Source organism: Suncus etruscus, chromosome 16 (assembly GCF_024139225.1).
Source record: "Suncus etruscus isolate mSunEtr1 chromosome 16, mSunEtr1.pri.cur, whole genome shotgun sequence".
In the NCBI taxonomy this organism is placed as follows: Eukaryota; Metazoa; Chordata; class Mammalia; order Eulipotyphla; family Soricidae; genus Suncus; species Suncus etruscus.
In genome coordinates this window covers 75388998-75415946 of record NC_064863.1, presented here as the reverse complement: position 1 = coordinate 75415946, position 26949 = coordinate 75388998, and the positions used below count along the sequence as shown (strand labels likewise).

At 33.3% G+C, this 26949-nt stretch overlaps 1 protein-coding gene across 7 annotated transcripts in view; it reads left to right on the top strand.

The window, feature by feature from the left end:
* MAPK10 (mitogen-activated protein kinase 10) overlaps positions 1–26949 on the top strand; it is a 232020-nt gene that overhangs the window by 145473 nt on the left and 59598 nt on the right. For all 7 annotated transcript variants that reach the window (XM_049789765.1, XM_049789762.1, XM_049789764.1 and 4 more), the window contains 2 exons: positions 9042–9224; positions 10863–10987. In XM_049789765.1, the coding sequence (XP_049645722.1) occupies positions 9042–9224; positions 10863–10987 (308 nt within the window). The remainder of the gene's footprint in view (positions 1–9041; positions 9225–10862; positions 10988–26949) is intronic.

The window sequence follows — 26949 nt, the reverse complement described above, 5'->3', positions numbered from 1 at the left end:
GTCAGTAGGGTGCATCATGGGAGAAATGATAAAAGGTGCAGTGCTATTTCCCGGCACTGATCGTATCCTTCTTAGCAGCCATTGCTTTTTCTCTGGGTGTCATTCTCAATTGATTCCTTGTGGTCTCAAAATTGTGCTGATAATATGCATTTCTCACCCCTGAAAAGTTTCTTTAAGACTCCCATGTCAAATCTATATAAGTTGGCCTCATGATTGATAAATTTTTCTCCTTGCAAGATCTTAGGTGGATAATACAGTATCAGTGTGAAGCTGTTCTGCAGATAACAAAAGGTTAGCTTTAAATTAGTCCTATATAATGATACACACTTCATTATTGTTAGAGATGCTAAGAAATTAACTTACATACATAGATAACTTGCAAAATCCTTCAGTTTTAAGATGGAAGATTTATGCTTTCATACTATAAGAAATATTACTTAGCACAGATATCTTTAATCAGTTTTATTTATGTTCACCCACAATTAAAGTAGGCTTATTTTAATGCATTGTGTCATAGCATGCATAATTAAAAATTGATCAGCCTCTAAAATTCTATTTATTATTTGTTTTATGGGAATAATAACTCCAATTCCTGCTATAATTTCCCCATATTATTAGCAAATACAGTAACTAAACCTCATTAATTAATGAAAAGAAATAAACTAAGATCACTTGGGATAAGTTAAAGTGATCCTCTTTAAGAATAATGAGCAAATAAAAGTTCCAGAGGCTCCACAAGATGATATGGTATGATTAATGTGCAATTAATTAGTATAAGGGTATGTACTATCCTGACGTTAGTTAAATAATCTCTTATATTCAGTCACTATAAAAGTATTATTTCCTTATCCTACTGTTAGTTAACATCTCTGCTCTATTGATTATAATTCAAAAGTAAGATGAAGCCTAAAATACATATTATATTTAATATATATTTTAATATATATAGATATTTTAGTTATATTGTGTAAAGTCATATAGTAAATGGCTTGTTTGGTGTTCAGTTAATTTTGGAAGAATTAAAGAACTTAAAATGTTTTGTTAATGTTAGTTAATTATAATTATAATTATTTAATGTTAGTTAAAAATAAAGTGACACATTTTTATAAAAAGATGTCTAGTTTTTATGACACATTTTTGTGAAGAATTTTGTTTATATCATTATTTTGTCTTTTGCATGCAAACTTATTAAATAGCATCCATATATTGAAGTATTCACATCTGTTAGTACTATTTAGATTTTAGAAAGTTCTCACTTGATAAAAACTAAATTCCCTCATATTGCTTTAAACTTTTTTTTAAAAAATTCTTCATGAATTGAAACATGTATAGTCTTTAAACATAAATTTGAAATTGCTCCTTAATTTTGGCCAATTTAAAAAAATAGACAAATTATATTAATTTGTGCCATTGCTTTTTCAATGTGGTTTATTATAGTTGAATAATTGATCATTAAAACAAATATTTGCCATCTATAACTTAGTTGATTGATTTTCATTATTTTCCTTGCAGTTTATATTAAAGAATATCAAATCAGATTCATACAACTGAGTTATTAAATACAGATTAGCACTTCTTAGACTCAAGTAGAAGTTATTTGAATATAATTTCTTAATGCATTAGAGTGCCTTTTATGTAACACTTTGGACTGCTGTTAATGTCAGTCACATATTAAATACATTTTTAATGTTTGAGATTTATATTTTAATGTTAAATTACTTCTGTAGCTCTTCTATAGGAGTATACTAACACATTTTTCAAAGGATAAAACATACTGTTCTCTAAATATCTGAGTGTAATTGCATTTTTTTAATGATTACACATATGTTTAAAGTTAATGATCCTTCACTTTCAAGCAATATGCCCTGAACCCCAAGTTTCACAGCTGACATCTTAAAACTCAGGACATTACTTATTTAAAACATTTTTCAAAGAGTCAGAGATGGGGCCACAGTGGTGGCGCCAGCAGTAGGGCGTTTGACTTGCATACTGCTAACCTAGGACGAACCCCAACCCAGGAGAGATTTCTGAGCGCATAGCCAAGAGTAACCCCTGAGCGTCACTGGGTGTGGCCCCCAAACAAACAAACAAACAAAGAGCCAGAGATAGTTCAAAGGGGCTAATCACATGACTTGAATGCTTCTATCCTGAATCTGAATTCCAGCACCAGATATCTCCTTCATAACACCTGGGTGTGTTCCCCAGTAGAGCACCAACACAGCTGGTCCACACAGCTGTATTTGGGAGTGTACCCAGGTGCTTACACTACTGAGAAATCCCCTTAAATTTCCTTATTTTTAGAAATAACTTATCTTGTGATTGAAGAGATAGTTCAATGGGTAAGAAAAAAAGTTTATATGCAGCTGGCCCAGGTTTAATCCCCAGCACCCCATATGGTCACCTGAGCACTGCCAGGAGTGAAACTTGAGCAAAAATTCACTACTAAGTTCTGATCACCAACAGTTGTAGCACAAAATTTTTGAAGACTGAAGAAGCAATAAAATAATGAATTTATTAGTAAACTAGGATATTTAAAATAAACCTGGAAAGGTATATGTGTTACATCTATATTCATATCTATAGACATGTATAATTTATAAAATAAATGTTATATATTTTGGGGAGTTGCTTTTTTTCATTTTTATTGTGGTAAAAGTGAATTACAAATCTTTCACAGTAATATTTAAGGCACATAGTGACAATGAATGAGGGGCATTCCTACCACCAGTATTGTCCTCCCTCCACCCCTGTTCCCAGCATGCATCCCACATCTCCCTCCTTTACCCACTGTAATGCTAGTGGAACTGTTCCCCACTTGTACAGCTTGTTGTAAATTAGGTATTGATTCTGTTGTCATTGACTTTGGATTTGGTATTCAAGTCTGATCATTTTTTTTATTTCCACTAAATAAACACATAACTGGTCTTGGTAGCATGGGGGCTGGGGGAAGGCAAACAAAAAAGAGAAAAACTAGGAGGAGTCTTTCTAGGTGTTATAAATATCCATTTAGAAGAAGGAAGGGAAAAAAAAAGAAGTAAAAGGTAACAAAATAAAACAAAAACATCTGAGTGAAAAGTTTCCCGACACGATAAAAAAGACCTTGGGGTGTTGTAAATGAGTGAGTATGGAGCCTGTAGTTGTTCCCATGGCATGCTTCAAGGGCAGAGAAACCCTGTATCTCTTAGGCCAAGGGAATTCCCGTTCTAATTTCCCCAATATGTACCGTTCCTATGCAAAAAAAAGAAGAAACACAACTCCTATTTAAGAAGTAGCTGGTTTGTTTTTTTGTTTGTTTTTTTTTTTTTGTTTGATTTATGTTTTTTTTTTCTGTAGCTAATGGTTTTAGTTTTGGTTTATTTTTTTCATTTCTTTTGTATTTTTGTTGTTACTCCCGTATTGTTTTTTTGTTTTGTTTTGTTATATTTTTCTTCTAAATGGATATTTGTAACACCTAGACAGACTCCTCCTAGTTTTTCTCTTTGGGGGGAGTTGTTTTTTAATTCTTTTATTTATATTTTTATTTATTTTGGTTTTTGGGCCACACCCGGCAGTGCTCAGGGGTTACTCCTGGCTATCTGCTCAGAAATAGCTCCTGGCAGGCACAAGGGACCATATGGGATGCCGGGATTCAAACCAACCACCTTAGGTCCTGGATCGGCTGCTTGCAAGGCAAACACCGCTGTGCTATCTCTCCGGCCCTGGGGAGTTGTTTTTAATAACATTCATTTACATGATGACAATCTCAAAATAAATAATATATAAAATTTTTCATAATATGCATATTTCCTTAATTTATCAATTAATTCAACAGCAAATTTTAAAATATTATTAAGGTCTTTTATACTTTATCTTTTACACTTTAAAAGATCAGTACATTTACGGGATAGGAATGATAGCACAGCAAGTACGGCATTTGCCTTGCACATGGCTGGCCCAGGTACAATCTCCAACATCCCATATGGTCCACTAAGCCTCCCAGGTATGATTTCTGAGTGTAGAACCAGTCCTGAGAACAGCAAGGGGTGGCCCCAAAACAAAAAACAAAATAGCAGCAAAAGATCAGTACATTTTTGTAGCACTTTTTGGTTCAGCATATTGGAGTTTAGCATTAAGAAATTAATATATTTTATTAAATTAATAGATGGTAATAATAATAAATTAGTAGATGTGTTTTTTCCAGGGGGCCTTCCCAGTGTGCTTGGGGGCCCAGGAACCATTTGCTGCAGGAATTTTCCTGTAGGGAGTGCCAGTTAGGTGCTCTGCCCAGGACGTGATATTTCTTTGGCCTAGTGGTCTTGATGTGGACCTGGTATAGGACAAGAAGTAGGTAAAGTCTCTAATTTTCCATGCTCTCTCCAGGCTCATCATTCTTTCCAATTTTTGATCTGTTTATAAACCAGGAAGTTATTCAAAGGCTTTTGTCTTTGGTTTGTATGGAAACCATATGAATAAGAATGAATGATTAACTTATTGATTACTGTTAATTCATCTCAACTTTCTGGCCTCTCCTTTCAATCCTGGGATAAACTAGAAATTTATTCTCTTCTCTATACTCACGTTGTTCATTCATAATATAAATCTATTTATGTTGATTCCCCTAGCTAGACACTAGACTCCATTCCCCTAGTTTCCCAAAAGTTACCTTCCCTGCCATAAAATAGACCCCTATCACTTTCAATGCTTAAGAAATGCCAAAACTTTGGAGAGAGTTGTTAGACAAGAATTACAGATGAATAATAGAGACATCAGAAATTTGTTTTGGTCAGATGATGACAAAGCTCTAATCTTTCTAAAAACATATTATAAGTATATAGGTACAAGTTGATTTCCAGAGAAGCACTACATAATTGTAGCTGTGCAGTACACAATCTTCACCAGATCTTTTATATCTTAATTTTGTCAGATTTTAAAAATATTTTTAAAAAGTGAACTCTTGACTATGAAAGCGTTTTCATTACTGGCTAGTTTCTTCTTCACTAATTTATAGTGCTGTCTCATATGTAGCTCTGTATTGGAGAAAGAGGCATTATACTCTGAACTCTATTCTCTTTGTTCAGTGTTGCTTGTCAATCTCTATACCCCTTTATTTTAATTTTTAATTAATTTTTAAACAGAAATATTTTTATTTACAGTGCTTTTATACCATGTGCACTACTACACTGCCTTGATCCTGATATCATTGAGTCAAGATCCACTTCCTCCCACACCCAAAATCCTCAGATTAAGTTCTTTGATCATATCTCAGAGTTGTTCTATTGGGGATTATCAATATTGCTCTGTTTGTTCTTCACATAAGTGATGTTATCAGGTACTTGTTTGGTATTGTCTTTTATTCTTACTCACTTGACAGGGTAATTACTTCTGGTTTTATATAAGTTGCAATTAACTATAAAATTTCTTTCTTTTTTTTCATAACATAGTAGCATTCCATCATGTGTAAATACCACAATTTCTTCAATCAGTGATCTGCTGTTGGGTACTCATGTTGTTCTATTTATTAGTCATTGCAAATAATGTTGCTGTTAATATAGTTATGCATATGTCCTTTTATATCAATGTTTTCTCTATGTTGTGGGTAGATGCTCAGAAGCAGATGTGCTATGTCATATGAGAATTCTATTTAGAATATTTGGAGAAGTCTCTCAATCAATTTTCAAAGAGATTGAACCATGCAGCAATGCCATCAGTTCAGTGAATGAGAAATTGTTCTTGCCAATACTTCTTATTGCAAAAAAATTTAAATATAGACTATTCTCTCTGTGTGAGGATTTCCTCTTTTACTTTTTAAGTTGTATTACCATGATAATCAGTAATGATGAGTAATTTTTCATATGCCTATTTGCCATTTGCTATTTGCCTATTTATCTTCTACTCCCATTTTTTGATGGAGTTGTTTGTTAAGCTTTATATCTTTAGATATTAGCCATTTATTTGATAGTTGGTATGCAATATTATCTCAGAAGTCTTTATTTTAGCTCTCATTGTTTCACACTGCAGAAGCTTAGTTTCATGTAATTCCTAATTTGTCAATTTCTTATTTTAATGAATATGCTTGAAAAATGAATATATATTATATTACATATATAATAAGGTAAATGACTGATCTTTCAGCTAATAAATTTTTTAAATACTTGCTTTTGCAGAAACATTATCATTGGTCATATGAATTATATATAGAAGCTCTATTTGTATTTGTAATTAGATCATTGAATCTATATCTAAATTTATGATCTTTAATATTTTATTATTTTTAAGATTATTATTTTTCACTCTTTGCTGAGGTGTTATTAGGTTAAAAGTCTATATTTTAGGAGTAGAGTTTCACACCTCTTCTAAATATTACCTCATTCTTTACACCACAAGATCCTTTTCTCACTGTTTCCACTCTGGCAGCCTAAGTTCTGGAGTCAGAATTTAGGGATTTGTTGTCATGTGACTATCCTTGTTCATTTGCTTTGTTCGTTTTCTCTCTGTCTGTAAATCAGTGAGAACATCCAGTATGTGTCTTTATTTCACTTAGCATGACCCTTCATGTGGTCACAGAAGGTAGGATTTCATCGTTTATTTTTACCCTCTTGCTCCCACATCTTTTCTTATAACTGGATTTTATTCATGTATATATGATTTTCTTTAGTTCTCATCTTTATTAGGCAATTGAGTTGCTTCGGTATCATAGCTACTATAAATAACACTACATTGACTACTCTCATGTATTTTTCATTAATGATTTTAGTGGTTTGGTATAGATTCCTATGAATATAACTTTAGAATTACCTCTAGTTCAATTTTTAATATTTTGACAAATGCCATATTTTCCCCAGAAACAGTGAATGTTCCTACCAGCAGTATATGAGGGTTTTGTTCTTTACATTACCATCAACATTTACTGTTTGAGATCTTTTTAATGCATAACAGTGAACAGCTATTAATTTTTGTTATAAATTTTATTGAGACCAATTTGAACTACAAGTCTTTCACAGTTATATTTAAGGTACTTAATAACAGTGAATTAGGGCAATTCTCACCACTGGTGTTGACCTTCCTTCATCCTTTCCCAGCATGCTTCCCCTGTCTCTACCCTTAGCTCTCTGGACTGCTAGGTTAACAAGTCCCTTTTGTGTATAGCTTGTAATTTGGGGCTCTTGATTCTATTGTTGACTTTGGAGTGGGTATTTAGGGCTGATCTATTTTTATTTCCACTCATTGTTCATGAGACTACTTGCCCCTGGTACCATCCACTATTTTTTTTTCAATTTATGAGGCAGAGCAAGCTGATTCATGTTCTATGTTTATGTTGAAGAAAAAAAAAAAAAGAAGCAGAGATGAACCCCTGTGTAGAAGCTATAAATTTAAATTTAAAAGAAGAAAGAAAAAGAAAAAAACAAAACAAACCCCCCCCCCAAAAAAAGGAAGGGGACTGGTGTGGCAATGTTTTGGGGGGTTGTTTTTTTGTTGTTGGTGGTGGTTTTTTGTTGTTGTAGTTTTTTGCATAGGCACAGTAAATATTGGGGAAATTAGAAAGGAAAATTCCCTTGGCCTAAGAGATACAGGATTTCTCCATCCTTGAAGCATACTGTCATGGGATCAACTACAGGCTTCGGCCATGTTCATTATCAAATCCCAAGGTCTTTTTATTGTGCCAGGAAACGTTCTGTTCAATTGTAGTTGTCGATATCAGTCTTCCGTAATTAGAGATCTTGGTTTTCACAAAGATCCTAGATGAAGTCTAGAATAGAGTCTTTCTTTATGGTTCCAGAAATTCTGCTCCATCATGGTTGTTGCACTCAGCCTTCTGATGCCAGAGTGGAGAACAGCTATTTTAACTCAGACATTATTCTTTTTCATGATTCTACAAATTCTGAGTACATGCCACTTTAGAGAGAGCATTATTATCCCAATGTTAAGTGCTACTGATGCTCTAGGTTTTCATCCGTTTTTAACTTAAAAAATATACAACGTTATAATTAAAATATTTACTTTTATACAACTGTAAATTGTTCTGGTTTGCCTTTAATAACAAAAGTTTTTATTGGCCACTCATTTTACATAGTGGCTCTATATTTGCGTTAGTGTTTATCTCTTTCATTTTGTCCTAGTTGGTTCTTAAGAATTTTTAAATATGTTGACTATAACTCATATATCAAATATTAATGCTAGATAATGCTGAGGCTCTATAAGGTAATATGTTTAATGAAAATCTAGTTTTAATTCTTTATTATATTATATTTCGTAAATCGGTTATGACTTTTCTCCTAAAATTTTTTTCATGGTTAGTCTGCTTTCTGAAATACATGTTTTGGGGTGGAAAAAAAATCTTATCTTAAATAAGATGTCATATATTTCCCTGCCTATCTTATTGAAAATATGTCTAGGATGCAAGATAATATAAGAAGAAGAATATTAAAAGAAGGATGTAATTATTTTATTGACTATCTAAGTCGGTGATACATTGATTTATTTTATTTCCAAAACTTTATTAATGCAACAATGAATGTATAGAAATAGTTAATATTAACAAACTTTGAAATTTCCTATTTAATAGAGAAAGGAGAATGTAATTTTTACAGAAACTTAACAAATATATAAAATAATTACATTTAAAATGTTTGCATTTTACCATTTACAGAAAATAATTAAGTTCATAATTATATATTATTAGAAAATTATCTTCTAAATATTAGCAGTTACATTGAATATTATGTAATAATAAGAAATTCTTGTGTTATTTTAATACCCTTTACTGTAACACTCCAAAGACTATTTTATGAAATCATGTTTTGTTAAATGATACTCCATATATACCCACAAATACATATATTTTAAAAGTAAATTGAAAAATTCAAAATTTCCAGGGATTTGTTGCATAAAATTTTTGATTTTATATTTAAAAATTATAATTTTTTCTCTTGTTGTTCATTTGAGCTTCAATTAGATTTATAAATGCTTAGGATTCAGATATGCAGTTAGACTTCTGACTAGTTAAAATTAAGACCTTGAGGCCTGCACCACTTTTTTTTTTCCCTTAACCATTGAATTCTCAGATATTGATCAATGGAACAAAGTAATCGAACAATTAGGAACTCCATGTCCAGAATTCATGAAGAAATTGCAACCTACAGTAAGAAACTACGTGGAGAATCGTCCCAAGTATGCAGGACTTACTTTCCCCAAGCTCTTTCCTGACTCTCTCTTTCCAGCAGACTCTGAGCACAATAAACTCAAAGGTAGGTCTAGAGAGACAATTTGAGCACACTCTGAACTTGATGAATTAAACAAACTGGCCATACAGATGTCATTCTTTAATTTGAGATACTCAGTTTAATGAGAGGTGTCTCTTGAAAGATTTCCTTTTCAATGATATGTAGTGAAACATTTTAGAATAGTCTTTATATTTTGATAATAATAAAATGTGTGGCAGAGTATATAACAGAAAAATTTACTGTTTCCAGGGACTTGTTTAGAATTTTTAAAATTATCTTAAAGTGTATCTAAAAAGAAACATTTACAATAAATGTACATTTAAATTTCTGTCCCAATTATTTATTCTATTCAGAGTTTGTTATTTATTTATTTATTTATTTATTTATTCTATTTCAGAGTTAATGTTCAATTACACAATTATAGAGATGCAGGTGTCTATATGTTTTATGTTTTGGGGGTGACTTTGACTTTGACTTTGACTTTGACACACTCCAAGTGTGCTTTGGAGTCCAGGGGTCCTTTTCAGTTACTTTTCCAATTGACCAAGCATTTGATACAAGCACCTGAGGATCAGTCCTTATTTTCTTTCCAATTTAGCAGCTTTTTAGATTTCATTCTCATTAGGTTGCAGCATAGTACGTAACATATATTTGAGACATGTTAAATATTATTCTCAACCTTTTTATGTCAGTCTGGAAATATTTCTACATAAAATTTTATATATGTTTAAAAATTAAAACGTGTTCTTTGGAAGTATTGTTTCATAAATATGCTCAATGATTGTCAGATGTATTTTTTAACCTTTAAGGCCTACAATCATAAAACTAACGATAAAAATATATGCATATGATAGGTTTTTGCATTAGTAGCTGATGATAGATAGCATCAAACTCACCTCAGCCACTAACTGATTTTGTCAAGTTTGTGTTTTATTTTATTGAAATATGTAGTAATTATTCAAAGGTTAACATGAAAATTAATAGCTGAGTTATGACTATTCGTCTACTCTTTAGACTTTATATTACTTACATGTGTAAGGAATTGGTATCGCTAAATCAACTGGATTACTCAGATGTTGCTAAATGCCAGCATGAATGAGAATAAAGAAACACAGCCATAACGCAACCATTCCTGCATTGTTGATCATTATGTTTGTTTTCCTATGCTCTCGAAGATGTTTGCCTTACATTCTTACAGGTTACCCAAGCAGATTACCTTGCTTATAACAACTCTCTGGATGGATAAATTGTACACTGAATTTTGAGTAAATATATTTATGCATTCAGAGCATTTTAACTCTTAAATAGACCGATATGGATTCTTGATTTAGAGTCACAAACCAAAGGAGAAAAGTGTATTTTCCTTCCAGTATGCCAGCAATTTGACATAGACCCAGGGAAAGAGTTCAAAGAGATAGAGAACATGCTTTGCATGTGGGAGTTCAAGTTTGACTTTAGTAGCATATAGTCCCATGGACAGTGACCAAGAAGTCACAGAGCACTGCTGGCAGGTCTCACACTTCCCACACCTCTTGCCTTTAAAAATAAAGATTTTATCTGATAATGCTATTCTATATTTTTTTTCTTAGTTTTAAAACCCTATAACAAATCCTTTTGGTATAATAAAGCATGGCTAATTATGCTTCTCTTTTATTATTTCAGCCAGCCAAGCCAGGGATTTGTTGTCAAAGATGCTAGTGATTGATCCAGCTAAAAGAATATCAGTGGATGATGCATTACAACATCCATATATCAATGTGTGGTATGATCCTGCTGAAGTGGAGGCGGTAAGACATATGCTTATAATATTTTTCTTCCATAAACTAATCATAGCACTTGGGTGCTAAGTGGGAAAGTGAAAGAGATTAGAACCCAAAAGAATCCGCAAAGAAACTCATAAAATTGTTATTGCAATGATTCCTTCCCTCTTCCCTTCCAAGTGCTCCATTCTTCTACTTTACTTTATTTTAAATGCATTTCTTGGTGTTTTTTTTTTTTTTTTTTTTTTTTTTTTTTACTAAAGATGTATTATAATCCATTGAACCTTAGTTGTCCATGAGACCCTTCCATTTGTTTGTCAACTTTTAATTCCACCAGAATCTCCTTTATATTTAACAAACAGCCTTCCTGGCTGATCACATAAAACATATAGAAGAGAAGTTGCTTGGTCTTTTTTTTTCTGACAAAACACTGTGCTTAGTGAAGTGTGTAGTACTTAGTGAAACATGCTACTACTTAGATATAAACATAAAAATATTTATCTATCTTCTTAACTTTTTGGTTTGGGGGCCACAATACTTTACTCAGGTTCTCTTGACTCTGTCTTCAGAAATCACTCCTTGTGGGATTCTGGGGACCAAATGTGTCAGTGGAGATCAAACCTGATTTGGCCACATGTAAGTCAAATGCTCTATCCACTGTCCTATTTGTCTTGAGCTATTCCCAGGTCATTAGTGAATTTATAAAACTTTGCAAGAAGAAGATAAGAAAAAAATTAGGGCATTCTAAAAGTACATTACTTTAGATGGATTTTAAGTTAACTAGCAGAATAATATATTTAGCCATATAATAGCTTCTAGCAGGGAATGAGGAAAGGGGATGGGTAAAGTAGATAAAAGGTCAACTGTATGATGACAATAGAATTGGACTTTTATAATGAAATTTGCTTATATTAGGATAGATATAGAGAGTTTTATGCTGAGTAAAATGAGTTAGAGGGAGAGAGAGAGATGTAGAATGATTACACTCCTATGTGGGTATAGAAAAAATGATAGTATGGAAATAGTAACAAAAAAATCAATAAAAATGAGGGCCAAATAGACCAGTCCATGGTAGGAAGCTTGCCACAAATAATGGGTGAGTATTGGTAAGGCAGTGAAGGGACCTCTGTGACAAAGCTAGCCGAAAACTTAGAACAAGAACTGGTGCTAAAATGAGGTAAAATGATATTCATAATACCCCTTTAATAACAATATTGGAAACCACAGTGTCTAAAAGGAAAAAAAAGGTGAGAGAATAGAAAAATGTTTGACAGAGACAGGCAGTGGGGAGGGTAGGAAGGAAATTGTATATGAAAAAATATGCAAAAATAATTGGATTTTAATAATTATTTTATAATTATTGTAGCATATACACATATAGGTCTTAATGCATATTTAAAACTTATAACTTTGACTTAAAACTTAATATATTTCTTTTTTTTTTTTTTTTTTTTTTTTGGTTTTTGGGCCACATCCTGTGAGGCTCAGGGGTTACTCCTGGCTATGCGCTCAGAAGTTGCTCCTGGCTTCTTGGGGGACCATATGGGACGCCGGGGGATCGAACCGCGGTCCGTCCTAGGCTAGCGCAGGCAAGGCAGGCACCTTACCTCCAGCGCCACCGCCCGGCCCCTCAAAACTTAATATATTTCAATGTTACTTTGATTAAAAAATTAAAAATAAATTACTTATTCTCAAACATTATTATTTTTTTGTTTTTGTTTTTCGGACCACACCCATTTGATGCTCAGGGGTTACTCCTGGCTAAGCGCTCAGAAATTGCCCCTGGCTTGGAGGGACCATATGGGATGCTGGGGGATCGAACTGCGGTCCTTCCTTGGCTAGTGCTTGCAAGGCAGACACCTTACCTCTAGCACCACCTTGCCTGCCCCTCAAACATTATTTTGAAGAATAGCTTTAGTTTTATCTTTTTTATAATTCTATATATTTTTATTTTCATATGCATTTATATTTTAATGACTTTTTTGTTTTGGTTTGGGCACCATGCCCAGTGGATCAGGATTTCTACCTGTTTCATCAAGGATCACTTCTGGAAGGGCTCAGAAGACAATATGAAGTGCTAGGAATCAAATTTATATCAGCTATATGCATGGCAAATGCCCTATCCACTGCACTATCATTCTGGCCCCTCAAATGACTTATTTTTCTGACTCTCTCCATTTTTCTATGTGCAGGTAGGGTAAAGGTGCATCAGTAACTAGATGCATTCTTGTTCTGTGAAAAATGCCTTTCCGTCCCTTATGATTTATTTATTTATTTATTTATCCAATTTAGAGCACACCCAGGTGCTCAGAGACTGTCCCTTATTTTCCACTCAAGTGTCCCCTGAAGGTGCTTGAGGGATCATATGCAGTTCTAGGAATTGAATCTGGGACACCTAGCAAAATGCAAGGCAAGGGTCTCACTTATCATACTCCCTACCACATTCATTTTATTTGCTTTGTTTTAGGTCTTTACTCGGTGGTGCTGAGGCTGCTCACAGAGCAGTTCTCGAGAGAGAATGTATAGGCAGAGATTAATTTGGTGCTTCTGCACTCAAAGTGTGTGTTATAGTCTTTGAGTCATTTCGCTAGCCCGCATACATATATATGTAAAATATAATATAAATATATATATAAATATAAAGTGAAATTGCTGTTAGCCATATGACCTAGTATCCCAAATAACAAAATTTTAAATAACTATTTTCTTTTCTATTGTGCAATGCCTTCAAATTAATTTGTTTAATTGGTTTTGAATCCTCTATTTGAAGAATTCTTTGGTTGGTTTTGTTTTGTATTGGGGATCCATTGGGCTTTGCTCAGAGCTTGCTTACTGCTGACTATGCACTCAAGGATCACTTTTGGTGGTACTCAAGGGATAGTAATGGGTTCCAGACAAGGACAAGGCAGGAGCCTAACCAAGTATACTATCACTCAAGCCTGTATTCAGGGATTTTTATTTTTGTTACTTTGCTTTTTCTCTTCTTCCCTGTATTCCAAGGTATTTCTTGCATGAACAGTGTTATTGTTTGTTTGTTATTTAATTCCAATTTCCTTCCCTTCACTTCTTTGTGTGCTTATCCATGCTAGGAAATCTAGGAATGCTAGATTTAAATTAGAATCATTCATTTTTTAAAATTTGGTGTTTGGACAACACTGGGCTCAGGAGACCATTGGTGCCTGAGCTCTTACAAGCAATGCTTATGTTCCATTTTTTTTTAACTTTTTCTCTGACCCTCAAACTAACATGATTATTATCCTTCCAATTTTTCACCTGACAATGAGATCTGTTGGGCACGAGAATTAGGTAGACACTATTCAACAAATTACTTTAAATGTAACCCAATCCTTATGCATTCATATATTTCAGAGAAAATGTTTAAGTAATAAATGAGTCTTCCTGCTATTGAAACAGGTTATTTTATTAAAGTCTATTTTGTTAAAGCAGTTTTATTCACTCAATCTTATTCCTGCAAGATAAAATAATACAAATTAAATATGTTCAGTTTAATTAGATCGCTCACTTTTGAGAAGCAATTAAAAACTTTACTCTTGACAGAATGAACTAAGTGAGAGTACGATGTTGTGTCTGTGTTAAAATTAATATAAAATTTTTGATGAACCTTTAGGAAGTATTTTTCTTGTGCCCATAAAAATTTAGAAAATTATTTTAAAATAGTATTCCTGGCTTAATTGGAATATATAGACCATTGTACATAATTACTTTTCTTACATTTAATTTAATGTGTGTAATATATTTTAATAGATTGTGTTCTAAAGTTTAATTAGAATGACAAATATAGAATTTTGCATTCATTAGTAATTTTTCTTACTAACAAGTAAAACAGATTCTTACATTTATAATGACATATCCATTAATAGTAACACTTATTTTAAAATTTACATTAAAGTATAAGGAAAAATGCCCTTGAAGAACAAAAAATGTTATTTTGGTTGCTAAAATAATTAAATCTTTTCCTCAACCTTTTCATTATTGCTATGAATACCACAAAAAGACATGCACTTTAGGAAGAAAAGTTGATAGAATCTGAAGATCTAGGGGAAAGGAGCAATTAATATACAGACCACAGAAGTGCTTGACATCTAGAATAGGGTTATTAATTATACAAGAGTAAACATGTTTTTTATTTAGACATGGTGCAGTTAATGGGTCAAAATCCTGGTCCTAGGATAAGAATAATTTATTACTCTAAGAAATCACAAGAGTTTTAATTAATCTAGGTTCTCAAAGTACTAGAAACACCCATCAGCTTTTCTTTATTCAATACCAATATCAAATATGTTTAATATTGAATGTGATCATTTATATAAAGCAAAATGATCTTTTAAAATCAAACATATGGCCTATTATAGTGAAGTGATATGTTCATGAAAGGACTGACATGGCTATTTTTATATAATAAACTTCAATATGTCTCTATAATAAAAATAGGTGAAAATATAAAAGAATTAGAATTTTTATGATTAGAAGTAAACTGAAAGATCCAAGATTAAGCATCTTTCAAGTAACTCACATGATAATGGAGTGGAACTGGAATTCAAAGATAAGAAGAAAGAAAAATAAGTTTCAGTGGAGACAAACAGAAAAGGATGAGAGAGAAGTCATACGAGAAGGTTGTGTTTATCAAAAAAATAAAAAGCAGTATAAAAATTGTCAGAACGTAAAATTCACATGAAATAAGAATATATGAGGATCATCATGATAGTACAATGGTTAAGTCTTGTATAGGAACTGCTCATTTTTATTCCCTGGCATCCCATATGATCCTGGGCTCATGTACTTATACCTGAATGCAGAACCAGAATAAATCCTGAGCCCTGATAAGTGCAGCAAGGATAAGAGGGGAGAGAAGAGAGAGAGAGAATATGAAGAATGCTTTTAGAATGCTGAAAATTAGCAAGTTCTTAGTCTATTGTTGAGAACAACATAAGATATATGAGTAGAGCCTTTTAATGAAACTACTGCCAATCACTATAGCTCTAGTTCAGTATTTATCAGGAGGGCAAAGCAACATGCACCAGTGCAACATGTTGAGTTATTCTGTACTACTCATAGGTATAAAAGATGGATTAGGTTTAAATTTCTAGGCTGCTACTTGTTAGCTTATATATATATATATATATATATATATATATATATATAGCTTATAGTCAAGTTTCTTGACATTGCTGAAATTTAACTTTTTAAATCAAGACCTTGGACGAGAAATATAGCATGGAGGTAAGGCATTTGCCTTGCATGCATAATGATGGCGGTTCAAATTCCGCCATCCCATATAGTCCCCCTAGCCTGCCAGGAACGATTTCTGAGCATAGAGCCAGGAGTAATCCCTGAGAACTGCCGGTGTGACCCCCAAAAATAATAAAGAAAGAAAGATCATATTTACTGTGTGGTTCTCACCCAAGAATGTATATATGCAACATATAAGAATGCTAATAAGCACGAGTATTTAATGCAATATTTAGCTGTAGGATCACATGAGTTATTCTTATCATTATTATAACACTATAACTTTTATATTAAATGCTTTGCTACATTTTGCTATTAGGAAACAAATATATATCTGGTACCAAAAATAATTGTTGGAGCCAAGCAATGGCATAGTGGTAGGGCATTTGCCTTGCAAAAGGTTGACTCAGAATGGACCACGGTTCTATTCCCTTGAGTCCCAATTAGTCCCCCAAGCCAGGAGCGATTTCTGAGCACACAGCCAAGAGTAACCCCTGAGTATCACTGGGTGTGGCCCAAAATTAAAAAGTCCAAGAACCTATAGAAATATTCCATAATATTTAATCTAAAGGGGAACATCTGCTGCCCCTGCCCCTCCACCGCGTGCACCCATGAAGTCTCTGGTGCCATTGGGAAGGGCTAGGAACTACAGACGGAAGGGTTTTCTGGCAGAGGCCTGGAGGGAGTGGAGCTCCGCTGACTTCCAGGTAGGGAAGGAGGACAAGGGAGCCAGGCTCAACAGCACCTTCCACCAGTGTGGCCAGGATTGGTACTGCACTGGCTGGCAATAAGAGGGGGAAACAATTAACCAGGCTCCACTAAGAGGGTGTGCTAGAGGCCAAATAGCCAGCCCACCCAACAGTCTCACCCAGAGCTGCAATCCAGAGAAGGGACACAGCCCCACACCACAGGGGGCAAAAGCGGGCTGAAGTCAGAAGACACTGCATTCCAAGCCACACCAATAAATGCAAAGAAATATGGATAAACTGAAGAGGACCCTAACAGCTGGAGATACGGAGAGAAACCCTAGCAAGTTTCTAAATCCACCAAAATGTATAGATCCAATGGAAAAGGAGTTAAAAGCAGCCACAAGATAGGAAATGCAAACCATGATAAAGAAAATGAGAGAATCACTTGCCGAATACAAGAAATCCATGGATGAACAGATCAGCCAAATTAAAGAAGATCTGTTACAGAACATGAGAGATTCCATTCAAAGGGAATTAAAGGAAATAATAGACATTGTAAAAAGCCATACGAGCAGAATCACACAGTTGGAGAAGCACATAGAAGAATTCGAAGGAAAAGTGCAAACAAAAAACAACCAAGAAATCAACAAGGAAATAAGAAGCAAGGCACTGGAAGAAAAGGCCCAGTATTTAATGAACAAAGACAAAAGAAATCATTTAAGTGTTGTACGTATACCAGTAGGGGAGGAAACAGGGAAAGGGAAAGAACAAGTAGTTAGGGAAATAATAGCAGAAAACTTCCCTACCCTTTGGAAAGAGGCCTCGGTGCAAATCCAGGAAGTGAAAAGAGTCCCTAATAAAATAGACCCTAATAAACCAACACCAAGACATATAGTAATCCAAATGGCAGAAAAACAAAGAGAAAGAAATATTCCATAATATTTAATCTAATAATCACTGAAAATAATTTAGTTCCTACCAGATTTTTAAGTGTTGGTACTTACTGGGTGAGCTATACCATCCTGTTTTTCAATATTTCAAAGCAATTATTCTAAGCCAAAATAAGGGCAAATTATATATTTTTAAATATAAATTATTATTTTTGTGAAACTAGGATTAGTTATTTGAGAAATTCAATTTGAATATTTCTTGTTGAAGGGAAATGAAGTGACAATGATGGTAATTGCCCAAAAATATACCAGATCTTTCAATTTATACAATATCTGGGGAGGGTCAGCTTTGACCTATAATGCAAGAATACCTATGACTCATTTGAAAATTTCCTGGGAAATTCAAGCTATGGCAAAGCTGATTAGGTTCAGAGACTTAAGAAAAACATCATTGGCTTTGGTTTGGTTTGATTTGTTTGCTTTAGTTTGGTTTGGTTTGGTTTGCAATTCATGGTATTGAACCTAGAGTCCTACACATGCCAGGGGCAAGAATTCTACAATTGATTACATTTCCAGCTCTGTGCTGTAATTTTTGAAACACATTTTTGTAACAAAGTTCAAAGAACACTGTAAAGTTCACTGAGTACAAAATTCTAACTACCTTTGTAATTTGGCTTTGCGAGTGGTAAAGAGGGGGAAAGAGTAAAGTGAGATCAAGTATGTTTAGTTGTCAAACCAAGGAACATCCAAGGAACCTCCAAACAAACTATATACAATGACAGCCATCAGCAGTCACTCTGATTCACAGATTTAAAGCCTAGATACAGTTGTAGTTGATTGAAAAGTAACTCTGAAATCTGGGCAGAAGTGGCAGGTTGACTGCTGACAGGACAGGGTTCTCTGCATTGCTCTTTAATTGTGAGGTGAAATGAGAGAACGCTCTGCACCATCCTGACTGCAATATAGGATATGCAGATTCCAGGATCTTTATTACAGAAACATGATACCAATAGCAGAGACTGTGTGAGAAATAAAAGTGTATTGGCACTACAGACAATGACCTGATTTGGACAAACTAGTTTGCCCGGAGCCTAGAGTTGGTCTTATGCCAGGAAACGTCAGGGTTAGGGTCTGCTTGTACTTAGGCCAAGGCTTTTCCTTTTCCATGTCCCTCATGTTTTGGTGGGCCTATGCAAACAATAATTGCCACTCTAACACCGTTTTTACTGTGGTCCTTTGACTCTAATCCTTAAGAAAAACAACCCACTTAAACTTTTGAGGTTAACTTTAATATGATTGTGCATGGAAATGTAAAAAAGTACTTTGCCTTCAATGTTTAAGGAGTTACATAAGTTTTAAATCTTTTATTGCTTTGTGTGCTGCTAAGAAATAATATGTACTACAATCTGTGGACTTTAGGGACAAAGTAACTGTACGTGGGTTCTGTTTTATTTTTCTTAATATTCTTTGGCTGAAAGTTCAAAGTTAAGATATCAGCAATGGGACCACTGAGAATTTTGTTTATGGGTGATTGTCCTTCCACTGTAACTTTACCTTGTTCTCTTTCTTTGCATCTTTGTTCTCATAATTAAAAATAAAAAATAAAGAAAAATAAAAAAGAAGTGGCAGGTTGAACTGAACCATTTTGACAATTATATATATGAATTCTTTTGCCCAACTTTAGCATTGTACATTTGTTAAAAAATATTCAATGTAAATCTTAAGTCACACCTGAGAAATCCTTTATACTGGTTTTATATAATCAGAATAGCATCTATGAGCAGCTCTATGGTCACAGGACCAGAAAACATGATAAGGACAACAGAATAGGGCAATTTATGGCTAGAAAGGATTGGAAAGAGAATCAGTAAGCCTGTGGCCAAGTAGTGCAGGATGCATACAGTGTTTGGTCTGAGTGACTCAGAGTGAAAATTGGTAGTTAGGTTAAAACCAGTTAAAACCAGTTTTTAAACTAAATGTGTCTTGAGTTCAGAGATTTGAGCAGATTCGAATATGAAGGGCTTTTAAACAGCAAAGCCAGGTATTTTTTCTCATCATAAAGAAAGGGTAAATAGTTGATATTCTTGGAACAAGCCTCAGCATAGAAACAAGGAGCCACTACTAATCTCAGAGTTAGATGATGAATTTCTGGAGGCCAGAAATGGAAAGTGGCTACCTTGTACAGAAGCATTTGGAGTTAGAGACACAGAAGTGATAAAACTGGTTCTTTTCATTACAAATATATTTTAAAAATAAATTATTGAATTGCACCCCCATGAGATACACAATTACAAAATTGTTCATGATAGAGCTTCAGCCATACAATGCTTAAAACCTACCCCTTTACCAGTGCATATTTCTGCCACAAAAGTCCACCAATTTTCTCTTTCTCTTCCCCTTTGTCTCCCCCCTGACTGCCTCTATAGAACAACTAACAGAAAAGCTACAATAGCCCATATAGGTTTCAATTCTCTGAGACATGAGTCAGGTTGAAATGGGGGAGATGAGCAGATATGTCTAGGTCTGGCATTTGCCCATTTATTTGAAAATAGAAATCTGAAAATAAATATAAGTGAACTAAAAAATAAATAGCCACACTTAATTTGGAGAGGCATTATCTTTGGAATTTGCAAGAGGTATTCAGGAGCCTTTTCAGTTTGGAAGAGGTGTTCAGGTGTTGGAAATCATGAGGTAGAGTTTACTCCAAACAACTATTTAATTTCCTTAAATATCTTGTGACTTTGCCAATCTGATAGATCTGGTATATGAATATTCTCATTGGACTTTCAAATAACTGTGCACATGTTTTTTATGTATCTCTCACGTGGTACGTTCCCAGTGTTTGTTGTACCACTGGTGAGCAAGTGGGCAGCTGGAAATCAAGCATATTGCCATATGTTATCATTTAGGTTTCCCTAATTTACTCCTTTGCTTTTTAAAAGATAAAATGAGACCTCTATCGTTCTTTCCTCTTGCTCATAAAATTTCTTAATTTCTTCTTGATCTTCCTTTTATTTTTAGCCTTTTCTTTTAAATAAATTCTAGAAGGTATTGACATTAGCCATATTTTTAAAAGTTTATATTAATTTATTCTGTCAACAGTATTGAACTCAAACTTTTAAGTGTTACACCATGACCTACATTCTGATAATATATATGAGCTACATTAAAATCAAATAGATAAAAATTCATTTATCTGTGTTTTTTTTCTCAGCTCATACTGGTAACATACTGATAAGGAATCTGTGAGTTATCATATTTCAATATAAATTTCTCCAAATATAATTTATCTACTTAATTTTGTTATTTGTTCAATATATGCTTTTATAAAATTTTAATAATAGTTCCCTCTCAATGTTAATCAAGTATAACAAAATTGCAATGATTAGTTATTACTCTTGACTTAGATCAGTGGATTGATCTAACTGGTCTATTATTTTAATTATACTTAACAAACTATTGTCATCTTTTTATAGCTATGATGAAAAATATCTAGGTCTTGAATGTGAATCAGAATTCTGAACAGGTTTTAATGACTAAATATAAATTTTGAAGTTGGCATATTAAACAAAATAAATACTTTATAAAGTTTAGATATTCATTCAATAATATATTTACTATCTGGAGACTTTGGACAAATTGAGCTTTTGATGTTGGCAGTAGAAAATAATTCTCATTCTCTTTTTTCAATTGAGTGTAAATCCAATATCATTAGAAAATGATATGTATTAACTTGCTCTATAAAACTTATATCATGGATATATTATTGCTTATAGTATCTATGTCTTAATTTATTAAGACATCTTAATTTATTATATAGGCTAATTTAGTTGTATGCTTCTGAATTTACTGAACCTTTGATAATATTTCTAAAACATCATGATAAAGAATGGGTTTATAACTACAGTTAATTATAAATGTTTTCAGTCTCAGAATATGTATGCACTTCGGAATCAGAAAATATGAGCAACAGCTTACATGAATTTGATGTATTTAATGTTCAAGAATTTTGTGAATAATTCACTTTCTGGAGGAATAAAACTGAATAAAATGTGTATATACTTTCTCTAAATATTTTATAATATCTATATTAAGTCAGTGAGTCTTATTGTTTGGTTAAATATAAAATATCTAGAACATTTAATTGAGCTATAATAAAAGAAGCAATTTTCTGTATAGGCTGAATCTGCTCCATTGAGATGGAAGATTATAGTTTTTATAATTGACATTTTTTGGTGAAGTAATAGAAAACATTAAGTTGTGATTTCAACATAGTTACTAAGTAATATGAAATTCATTAGCTAATGATTTTTGTCTCTTGATTTCACCACTAAATATTCACATACTTAAGGCAGTTAATTAAAATTATTATTTTTTCTTTTACATGCCTGCAAAGAAAGCCTATTTACATTTAAAATTTATTACATAAAATATAATAGCCACTCAATGTGTTGACCCCATTTTTAAAATTTTAAGAAAGGATAACCTAGGTGAAATATCTAAGGATTTTTGCAGCTTATTTATTGATAAGAAAAATCCTATTTCACTAAAATTTAAAAATATATTTTCTGATTTTCTATGGATTAAGATGTTTCCATTGATTTACTTTAAAAGGTGACTATACCTACAGTAAGCAGTCCACATAAAATAAGTAAAATAAACATAAAATATATATGATTTTTATTATATCCTTTGAAACATTTTAAATGCTGTATTTAAAATACTGTAAAATTTTGATATTCTAGGAGTTAAAAATGTTTCCACTGATTTACTTGAAAAGATGAGGGGCAAGCACAACTTTTGCCTTGCATGCGGTTGGGACAGATAGGGTTTTGATCCCCGATATCATATATGGTATATATAAGGATTCCAGAAGTTATTGCTGAGCACAGAGCCAGGAGTAACCCCTGAGAACCACTGGGTATGGCACAAAACTTTCCCTTCCCACAAAAAAGATGAATTCACTTTTAGTAAGATATCTACATAAAATAAATCTACATAAAAATCCATGATTTTTTTTATCATATCCTTTGAAACTTTTGTTTTCGCTTATATTTTGGGCCATACCCGGTGATGTTCAGTCATTACTCCTGGCTATGCACTCAGAAAATGTTCCTGGCTTGGGGGACCATATGGGATGCCAGGGATAAAACCGCCATCAGTCCTAGGGTAGTGCATGCAAGTCAAACATCCTACCACTTGCACCACCACTCCAGCCTCATCCTTTGAAACTTTTTTAAAAGTACCTTATTTGTTGTGGGAGACTGCTCTAGCCTGCACAAAATGGATGCTATCAACCTTAACCTCTATCTCTGTGGAAAGTTCCACTGAGCTGCATACGTGACTGTCAGCAGGTTCCTAGCCCATGAGCAAATAGGAAATCTTGCAACAAAACATAGCCCCTTGTGCTAACCACAGGGCCATGAGGCCAGGGACGATGTAGATAATATTTCCTTATATGTCTCTGATTCCGGTCAAGCTAAGATTGCTAGGATCAGTCATTGAGTCATGCCTCCCCCTTTTTCCTTTCCTACCTCCTTTGGGCTGTGCTTAATAAGGCACACTCTATCCTTTTTCCCTTTTTGGCCAAATACCTGTAGTAAGCATATAATTGGTGAAAAGCTTGTTTGAATTGACCAATGCTTGTATGCCCCATAAGTTTAATGTTTAGTACCTTTATTCATTTTTGGTTATGTGCCTATGCTTGGAATATAATTGGATAAGAGATGGTTTGAAATGACCAATAGTTTTTGAGACATACTTCCCCTTGTGTAAAAAATATATATAAGCGCTTGCCTGCTTAATAAATTGCCTTTGATCAGATAAAAGACTTAGGCCTTCTTTCTAACCTCTACAGATTTTTCCACAGATATTTCGGATCGGGTCGGCTTCAGTGAACCCACGAATAAGTTGCGGCATTCATTTCCTTCACCCTGCTGGCCGGGGTCCCCAGAAAGCCGCAATTTGTGGCCTTAGTTTTGTTTTAAAAGTAATAATTATAGGAGCACAGTGATAGAACAGCAGTGAAGCTTACCCATATTCTACCCCAGGAAGGAAAGAAATGAAATATCAGTGCAAAGGTCAGCATAAGACACTCAGTTTGGGTTCATTGAGTTGACAGAATAATTGAAATAATAATAATTTTTAAGAATTATACTAGGTCAAAATCAAGAAAATATATAGTTTTTTTCTATGTTCTACTAGACATACGTATAATCTTTAGTAAAGTATAAGTGAGTTTTCCCAAGAGAATCCTTAATAAAGATTTTATAAATATATTACTTTTAGAGAGATATTTCAGATATGGTTTAATTTTTTAAATGTCAAAATTATTTTAGTTATTAAATTATTTGAAAAGGAGGACAAATATTCCCATTTCAGAACAAGTAAAAGAGCAGCAATAAGACCATAAATATTTAATGTTAGTGGTTTTATTCACAAATGTGTTACAGCATTCATTCAGTGCCTTAAATCTGATAGTCTATTTCTATTTTCAAATATATCATTTTGATATGTCAAATACCAGTTTGGCCTATGATCTACATATGGGTCATTGGTGACATTTTGAATCAAATGTCAATGGACATATGAAGGCACTACTTTGTGAGTGATGCTGTAATAGGAAATAACATTCTTTTCTCGTCTCCGTTCTAAAATTGCCATCAATTTAAATTCTGCTTTTTAGACTCGGTGTTCCTACTAGTTTTTTTTAAGTATGATTTGTTCTCTTCACATGGAGTTAATAAACTGGCTAAATAGCTCTCAGCTGTTCTCTCCATCTGTCTTGACACAAGAGGACTATTTCTTGGAGTCTTAAGATTTCTTATTATTGCAGCATGCATCGTGTTGTGGAATAGCTAGTGTGGTGCCCTGGCAGGCTTAATTTGAGAAATAGCTTAGTGCTATCATGGAAGTCCCATTTGTGTAGAGTTGAACTCTAAATGGTTTGTTTTACACAGAATGTATGCACATTTATAAATACGTAGGGAGAAATGTGAGCAACAATCAATATTAATTTGATGCACCCTAATGATTGTTTAATTGTAGAAAGAAATTCATGGTTTGTAGTTCTTGTTTATTGTAAGTTAAATCAATGGATTCACTTCCTATACCTAATTCCATGTGCCTAATTCTAAATTTCCACTTGCTTATGCTGATGTCTTTTTGAAAAGCAAAGTGTAAGCAATTTACTAATTGCCTTCTAGAGAAAATAATAGTAACTTCCTATCACATTCTCTTTGTCTCAGCTGCTAAAGTAAAGACATCTTTGGAATCACATTGGGATTGTTTTGCTGACATGAACTGTATTGGTGGGAGATTGTCACAATGTTCGTTGTAGGTAGATGTATCCATCTGCTTTAGTGGCCCCTTTCCCTACATGACTTAGTAGTAGAAGGCTTCCCACAAACACTAATTGGTCTCTAATTATAGATATTTTTCTGAAAAATAAACTTAATTATTTTAAATTATTGAAACATTCAGAATCTACTGATCTCATATATTTTTCAAGCATTCCAGTTGGAGTAGTTGAATAGCTCATTCTCTGAAGAGAGCTATTTTTGAATAATTCAGTCTGTATTCCAGCTTTTCTTTTTAAAACTGCCTGAAGTTTTGGATTTGTTTTTGGGCCACACATGATTGTACTTGGGACCTACTCCTGGCAGTCTCAAGGGACCATATAGGACAGTAGGAATCAAATCTTGGTCAGCCAGATGCAAAGTAAATGCCTTAGCTGTATATTGTGTCTACAACCTTGACTCAAGTTCTTTTTAAAAATGCATTTTGGTAAGGAATTAGTTATATATTCATTTGATTTCTAACTCATAAATACAACTAAAATTTACTTTTGTAAATATACCTAAAATATTATGAAAAACTATACTCACAAAATTACATCTTTTATTTTTTATTGATATGCGATGACGTACAATCCTGTTTGGTAGACCAAGTCTTCAGCTATATGTTGCTCCCTTTACTATATGTTTATTTCATCTTATTACATTTCAGAAATTTTGTAGTTTTGTTTTGTTTTGTTTTGGGTCACATCCAGAAATGCTCAATGTTTATTATTGACTCTGCACCCTGAGATTAGTCATAGCAACCTACCAGGCATAGAAATAATAGCTAAACCTATCTCTTCCATTTCTTTCCTCAAGTCCAGTGTTAGATTTTTTATTTCTTAATATCCTTTAATGCATTTACAACACTGGTTTTGGGTCTGTGAATGTTATATATTGTTGCTTATCCATGAAACTTTACATCATTTTTTAAAATATGAATAAAAATTTTGCTAGACAGATATTTTGCTTATGTGTTCATTTCATTGAATTTTTTTTACTACATCCCACTCTCATTTGATTATATGCTGTGATTCTTATGAGACTTTCATGATATGTAAGTCCTTCCTTGATGTTGCTACTTTCAATATTGTGTCTCTTGTATTTGGCGTTTGTCATTCTGATTAGTGTGTCTGGAGTTGTTCTATTTGAGTTTATTTTCACTAGAACTGACACTTTTGGATCTCAGAGCCTGCACTACTCCTCTCTGAAAATTCTTATTTGATATTTCTTGAACTAGTAATTCTCATATTCACCTTCCTGTGAGTTCATCTTATAGGTCTCTGCACTGTTGTCCATTCCTTTTCAAACTTTATTTCTGTATCTTTTCTTGGAGTTCATTGAATTTTCCCCAGTTGTTGTTATTCTGTTGCTTAGATCTTTTATTGAGTTTATTTCACCTAACATACTCTTTAAGTTTGGTCACTTTTTATTATAGTTTTTCCATTTTTACTCTCATATGTTCTTGTACTTTGCTGAAGGCCTGTACAATAATTTCTTTGAACCCATTCAACATCTCATCATTATGTCACTCTATCATTATTTTCTGAGCTGTTTAAGTAGAGCCTTCTGTGCTATTATCTTCACTCATTGATCATGATAAGCTTACAAAACTTTACCACTGTACACAGTATCTTATATTTTCTGGGAATGAACCACTGTAGTTCATCCAGGGGTACTCTTTGTAAAATTAGGCTGTGTTGCTCTTTTTCTCTTTTACTGATTCTCCTCAATGTATATTTGTGTATATGTGTGAATTATATAATATGAAATAAATAACGCTTCCCATGTAGTTTTATTGTGCAGGGAACAATCAGTGGAAA